Raw genomic sequence first — 7,674 nt, 5'->3', positions numbered from 1 at the left:
GTTATTTTACTCGACTGATTAGCTTTTGTAATCTGAGTATTTATGCTTATTTTCTTTTCAGAATGACTTCAGTAATGTTGCCCAAAAGGTAAAATGTTGGATGGCACCAGATTGGTTGGATGATGGAAAAGATAAAAGAATCATGCTTCAAATGTGAACACAAATTCAATAACAGATAACCCTTATATTTTTAATTGATGCTTAGGTGCTCCTTTTGAAGTTAGCAGAAATCACAAACTCTGATGGAATTCTGGAATATCTTTTTCACTTGGGAAGTCAATGGAAAAGGACCCATTCACGTAAAGCATCACCAAGTCATTATATATTGACAGACCCATAACACTGTGATGTTCCTGCTTCTGGGACTTGGTGAAAGAGAGCTTTAGATTATGTGGAAACATAATTTCTCTTCTGGCAGCTGTTTTCTTGGTCTTCAGAAGTCTCTACTCTTTCTGAGAAAAAAAAAATGAAAAAGAGAGGGACCCTTGTGCTTAGATTTGATACTAAATGCCATTCAATGTCAATTTATTGATGCTATTTCTTCTTACCAGCACAACACTCTTAAGGGTCTGTTTTGGAACCCTAGAAAAGAAAAGAAAAGAAAAGAAAAGAAAAATGCGAGTTTAATTATTATTATTTTCAAAAATAGTTAATGAAAATGAGATCATTATCAAATTCTCTTTTTATTAACTATTTTGGGAATAATAATAGTCAATTTTTTTCTTTTTTCTCTTTTCTATGGGGTTCCAAACAGACCCTAAAGGATTCCCATGTAGGGCTATTTTCTGGTAAGATTGCAGAGCACTCCTCATCTGAGAGGGAATGAGAACCCACCATTATCCACCACATTCATCAATACAGGAAAGCTTTATTGAGTGTACATTCTACATTCTCCACTTTGTGGTTGTCTCAGTCTGTGCTGACAACTTTAGGTGATGGCCACTAAAGTTCTGTTCAAGGGGTAGGCATATTGTATATACATTGGAAGGATATCAATTACAATAAATAAAATGCAATATCTTATTTTATTTTTAATAAAATTTTATCTGAGACAAATTTATACATATCGTATCAGATTTTAAGAGTATCAATACAATAGCCGATAATGATCAACATGGGAAAAGGCCGGAAAGATCGAGAAAAAAAAAAGTCGGAAATTTAAGTCTATCGTATAAGTAACGTATGTAAATGGTATATAAATAGAACATAACTAAGCTATTCTATATAACTTTTTATTTTATTTTTTGTCTTTATTTTCATATTTCAAATTAATTAACATAAGTGAAATTTTGCTATGAAATATTTTACTATATTACTATAAATGTATGTTAATTAGGTGCATTAAGAAATTCGTGCAATTCCTTCTTCTTCTTAAACGGACTTCTTACAGATCGTTATTGTCGTTATCGGAAAACAAAATGACAAAAAAAATATTTTTAACTAATTTGGTATAATTTTTTTGTCAAAAAATAAAAAAAATCCATTTATTAAGAATTATGGTAACAAATTTTCATCCTTTAGAACAAAAAAAATATTAATAAATTTTGATTAAACCAAATTCTTATTAGCATAAATACACTTAAATTTGCATGTTATCTAGATAATGAAAATTAAAATTTATATTAAACTCGTCTTTTTTAAGAACTAAATGAAAACTTATAAAAAAAATCAAGCAAATTAAAGTTGTTTTAAATGTCCAATTTTTGGGAAATGATAAAAGTATGGTAGACATTATTTGATCTTTGCATGTCAAATCCCCATGATCAAACTGGTAGTCCCATTTCATGTGGAATCCCCCCTCTGAAAAGTCTCAGCCTGAGGTCGAAGGTTCTTCAAATCCATCATCATTTTGACTGAAAGAGGAGTCCCAAGTGGATGTTGCTTCCTCACAAAGCTAAACAAAAGCCCAGACAACAAGTGGATGGTTTCTCATCACACCCACTTCCTTTTCAGAAACTGTTCCATGGGTTCTTGTCAGAATTTCTTCTTCATTTTGTTTCAAGGAAAAAGAGAACCTGCCATGAATAATCTAATTTTAATCTGGGGAGATTAGTCTATTTCAAATCCATTTTAACTCTTGTAAGAACAAAGAAGCAATTTGAATAAGCAGTAATAAGAACTTAACTGGAGTTTGAATACAATCCAGATAAACCCTTTTGAGAATTATTGAAAAAAATAATTCAGACTAACTGGAGTTTCTCTTGCACACGTTTCTGATTTTTTTTGGCCATGAAAGCAAGCTGGAAGAAATAGAATCACTCATTTAAGAAGTGCTTGTCAGATAGAGAAAATTTAATTCATTAGATTTGTGATGGAAATTGATTGAAACCAATTGGTCTGTGCAGTGCCAACATCTTGGGAATGAAATGAATGGAAGAAGAAAATTATTTTCTTATTCAAAGTTTAAGTTTCAAAGAATCTTTTGAAGGTAGGAATATGTTTGATGAAAAATTAAGTTTTGTATGATGGGTATTCTTAATGAATGAAAGAATGAATGATTAAGAGTAAGATGAATGCCATCACTTTGATAGGACATATTGAAGGATATTAATTGTTTGGGACACTTTGAAAGCTAATTCCATTGATAGATAGAAATATGTCATACCTAATTCCCCTTTTTTACTTATTTGAAACTTTGAAAGCTTTTAAAAAAGAAAACTAATTAAAATCTCAATCATGTTTGGTTTTCCACCTTCCATACCAGGATTAAATTTACATAATTAGGGGTTTATGTAAAGTTTGGTGGTTCATGTGATTAGTTGCAACTAATTATTGGTGAAAGGAATTACAAGTATTTAATGTCATCAATTACTAGTACACTCCCTTAATTTTTGCCAAAAAGATTAATCTAAACATATCTCAAGTTTTAAGAAACAAAGCTCAGGGATTAGAATAATGCATTTGACCTCAAATTAAAATACAAGTTTCCATTATCATGATCTTAGAAACAAATCCAAATAGTCAGAAAGATTAGACAACTTTGGATTGGATTAAACAAGATTAAACTTTAAACAAAATCTCCAAACAACAAGACAAGTTTGTCAAAAGTAAAGAAAGAAAAGACATGTTTTTGGTTTTTATCATTCAAAAAAGATATTAAAAGAGGTGGGTATCCCTTTCCAAGGTGGAAAGTGTCATCTTGCCCCCTCTCATCTGCCCAACTAACAATTAACAAATGCAGAAGGCAGAGTGAGGAGCTTCTCTGTCCTGTACCTATCTTTTGGTGGATTGGGTATCCAAGATCAAAAATTGGCGGGACCATCAACAAGACAGAAAGGAGTCATCAAAGTCTCTTCAAAACTGGTTTTTAATTTTTATGAACCGAGACCATCTATTTAGCAAACATCGCCTAAATACCTGTAAGCCATAACTGGTCCTCTATCATCTTCTGTTTATTCTGTTCCTTTTCTTGTTTCCACTTCCTCTGTCCTGGGGACAAAAGGGGTTGGAGATTATGAGGGAGATGTTGCAGTATCAGCTTTTGCGGTCGTCTTCTTACAGGGAGACCCTTAAAGCCCTTGAAGCTGATATTCAGCATGCAAATACCTTGTAAGTTCTGTTTTAATGGGTCTCTTCTTTGGTTCCTTTCATGGGTCTTTGGTATTTGGTTTGCTCTTGTTGTCTTTGCTTTCTTGGGTATCTTCTATGCTGTTTTAGGGGCTCTTTTTTTGCTTAAAAGACTTTTTGGTTTCTAAGACTGCGAAAAAAAGTTTGCCCGAGTATTTTGTTTTTCTCCACAAAACTGCATAAGATTGCTCGATATCTATTTGCTTGTTCCTTGCTTATACGTTGCGGTTCTGTACTTTTTTTATTTTTTCATTTTTTTGTCTGTGACTTTACTGAAAATTATGTTACAAAATATAAAGGTCTACTTTTCCGTTTTGAATTAAGAAGACCGATTGTTTTTTTTCCCCAGTTCATTGATTTCCTTTTGTTTTTTCTTGTTGAAGTGCTCATTTAAAACTTGTGTTTTTTTCTATTTAATTTGTGTCGAGTTCCATCAGCTTTCAAGCACCTTTTGTCTCGGAAATGGGATATACATCGAATTTTGAGCGCATGTTGGATGCTTTTCTTTTTCAATTTCCTTTTTGTTTTTTCTCTGAATTGCTTTCCTTTTTCCCTTTATTTACGCCTGCTGCTTGTGCTGATAATTAGATGGATGCGTATGCTTCCCGTTTGGCCTAATATATGCTTCAAATTGGATATTTTGTTTGGTTCACAGAGCAGCTGCCATTCCGAGAGCTTATGGTGGGGAGTATCTTCAGATGAAACTATCTTACAGCCCATTGGCGCCAATATTCTTCTTTCTAATGCAGTGGATGGACTGTACTTGCACGTATTCTGTTCCGAGTTTTTTAGGATTGCTTCATGTACTCATTTACAAGGTAATCTACTATTTCTTCATTTTCATTGGATTTTACTATGATGAGACGGCCATTAAAATGTAGGGCTTTTTGCATTGGCTTGATGACTTGCATTTCTACTCAGGTTCATCTAGATGGAAACACAACTTTATCTTCCTATGAGAGGAAAGCCAGCCTTAAGGAATTTTATGGTATGTACATGGCTCTCCTGTTTTGTTTCAAGTTGTCCACTACGCGTTGTTGTTGTTTCTTCACTGCTTTTTTTCATTTTCATTCTCATACTTTCTTTATGAAATTTCCATTTAAGCTTGATAGTTTGTTCCAAATTTGCAGCTGTTATATATCCTTCGCTTCAGCAACTTGAGGCTGAATTAGCAGAACCAGACGACCCCAAGCAGAAAGTTCAATCAATGGAGATGATTAGCAGAAAGAGGGTGGAAGAGAGAAGAAAGCTCTCTGATAAGGACTTTGACAGAGAGGATGAGTGTGGAATTTGTATGGAAGCTTGCAGCAAGATTGTCTTGCCTAACTGCAACCATGCTATGTGCATAAGCTGCTATCGTGATTGGTGAGTAGTAATGCCGACTCTCCTGAATAGGGATCTCATAGTTCGGGTAGGTACTATGCTTTGAAAGCAACCTGCAGGTACAAGCATTTTAATTCACAAAATATGAATGGCCGGAGCATCCCCATTCTTGGTGTAAGAATCTCACAAAATGGATAACATTGACATTAAAATTTACTGGTTTTTGAGTGTCAATGCTGAGATTGCATTCATAGAATGATTTGATCTTTTGATGAGTGTGAACTTTCAACAGTTTCCCTTTCCTCGTTGTCTGATTTGCTTTGCACTCTTAATGTTAAAGAGGATGCAAGTTCTCTGTAGAAGATGGCATCAGCACCCTTTACTTTCCACTTCCTCACACCACTGAAATATATATGCCTTTCCAACTTTTTATTGCAGGAATTTGCGATCGCAGTCGTGTCCTTTTTGCAGGGGTAGCCTAAAACGAGTTGGTTCAAGAGACCTATGGGTTCTCACTGGGAATGGCGATGTGATCGACACAGTTTCTTTGGCCAAGGAGAACTTGAAGCGCTTCTATGTGTATGTTGATAATCTTCCTCTCATAGCCTCTGACACCCTTTTCTTAGTATACTATGATTATGTAATCTGATTTTATAGTTGAGGAAAAAGGTATACAGAACAAGGCAAAGCCGACCATCCCATGTAGATAGAGTCTGGCAAGGAAGAGTCTCATGGGCTCTCATATTAAACGCTCCCATTTTGGCCACTCAGCAAATTGAGAAGTAGTTTAGAGTTTTTTTTCACTTGTTTATAATAATTGTATATTGATATATCAAGGCAAAACATTTGAAATAAAAAAAGAATACAGCTCATTCTCAAGCCAGCTTCATGAGTTAGTTGCATTCTTTTTGTTACTTTTCTTTCTTGTGCCATAAGAGCTGGTTTTTTTACAAAATTTATGTGAGTTAATGATTTTGCCTGGATTCAAAGCTGACAAGTATCACCTTAAAAGAAAATCAAAATCACATAATAGAAAGCAAGACCTTCATTTTCACAAAGTTTTTGGAAAGAGGAACAGCAGGACTATGGAACTGCATATTAAATCTGTTTTGATGTGGGAGAAGACTAGTCATCTAGATTTGCATCTTCTGTTGGATGGGGTTGAGACAGATTGAAGACAGTATATGCCTATGACTCTCTGGCTTTCCTCTGGGAGGGGAAGAGAAGACTGATGCACCTTTGTCCCTTAAAATTGCAAAATCTGTTTTCCTATGTAGACAATTGACAACGGATGGTCAATTGAATAATTCTTATTACAGTTCTTACTATCTTAATTACAGGGATACTGCAAAATAAACAATCAAGACTTGCTTCCTGAACTGCAGGTCCATTAAAATAACATCTTTATTGATATTTTGTGTAATTAGGGGTGGCACCAAGCCAAACCGGCTCGCAAACTGTTCAAGTTTGGCTCAGTTCAGTTTTTACTTGAGCTTGGCTTGAACTCAAGTTTGGCTCAGTTCAGTTTTTACTTGAGCTTGGCTTGAACTCAAACTTGATATAAGGTTTGTTAGGTATAACTAGTGAAACTCGAGATTTTCCAAGCTTGGCTTGTTAGCTTGTGAGCCGATTCGTTAGTATAATTCTTTTACGAAAATACCCCTTACTCTAATTGCTCTTGTCAATTCCCTCTTTAGTTGGTTGATAGTTGCTCTTATTTACCTCAAACCTCAAAGGTGATCGATCGTTTAGCCCTTTTGGGTCCTCAACATCTAATGTTGTTGTTTACCAATGGAATAATAAACACTTTTGATAGAGGTGTTTACTCTTTCTTTTAGGTCTATTAAGTTGGTTATTATACGTTAGTATGCTTTATTGCAGTTCAATGGTACCAAGGTCATCACAATATTCTCTTTATTTAATTTTGTAGTTTTAAATATAGATTAGAGCTCGAACCCGGCTCACGCTCGGGTTCAAACTCAGTTAAAAATTTTCAGCTCAAGTTTAATTCTAATTTTATGTTCGAGGATGAGCTCGAGTTCAAAGTATTAAGATAAAGCCAAACTCAAACATATGCAAGTTTTAGCTTGGTTCGACTCAATGTCACCCCTATGTGCAGTTAAGAGATACTCACATTGTTCATCTGTCTCCTCGACTAATTTGTTATTTCTCATAGTCTATATTTGATTCTTTCTTTTTTGTTATGTATGCTCATCTTTTGGTTCTTAATGAAACTATATGAATACCAATTTCATCAACTTTTATTTTTGTCTCCCCCCATTGACTGGTGAAAATGGTCCTTTTAACTCCCCTTACTAGCATGATACTTTCACTTTTTAGTTCACTTCAATGAGAATCATGTTTGCAATCAATACCCAGAGGCAGCAGCAGACTGATTCTTTTGATACTTATTGATATATAAATGTCCTTGCTTTTGATACAATGAATCTTCTCTTTTCATCTAAATAAATTTATTCTCTCATCAATGCAAATGAGATCTTTTCTTCTGCATGTTGTCATACAAACTGGTTGGAAGCTCTGAAAGAAGAGTCAAATACCCTTTGAAGAATCATCTGGTTTTTTATTAGTTCAATTTGATAACATTAATTATGGGTCCAGAGGTTTTAATGCTTGTTTTATTTTTTGAAATGGTCTTTGGATTCAGCAAATCAAAGATTTGAATCCCATGTGGGCATATTAAATCAAACTTCTTTGATGTCTTTATCTGTATATTGATTTTCCCCAACCAACCTATCTGACCAAACCCTTTGGAAGTAGTCTTCA

General features: G+C 34.3%; 1 protein-coding gene across 1 annotated transcript; it reads left to right on the top strand.

The window, feature by feature from the left end:
• The first annotated feature begins 3,291 nt into the window (after positions 1–3,291).
• LOC137963649 (E3 ubiquitin-protein ligase AIRP2-like) lies at positions 3,292–5,762 on the top strand. Its single transcript, XM_068810804.1, has 5 exons — positions 3,292–3,549; positions 4,223–4,385; positions 4,489–4,555; positions 4,698–4,932; positions 5,329–5,762. Exons 1-5 carry the CDS (start codon positions 3,455–3,457, stop codon positions 5,537–5,539), a joined length of 771 nt encoding a protein of 256 aa, XP_068666905.1. The 5' UTR covers positions 3,292–3,454; the 3' UTR covers positions 5,540–5,762.
• The last annotated feature ends 1,912 nt before the right edge of the window (positions 5,763–7,674 follow it).

The sequence above is a fragment of the Aristolochia californica genome, unplaced genomic scaffold (assembly GCF_029961685.1).
Source record: "Aristolochia californica isolate CCGP_79_NKW_82.1479 unplaced genomic scaffold, dmAriCali1.0.hap1 SCAF_4, whole genome shotgun sequence".
Taxonomy (NCBI): domain Eukaryota; kingdom Viridiplantae; phylum Streptophyta; class Magnoliopsida; order Piperales; family Aristolochiaceae; genus Aristolochia; species Aristolochia californica.
The sequence above is the reverse complement of the archived record's forward strand: the minus strand, read 5'-3'. Positions and strand labels throughout refer to the sequence as shown.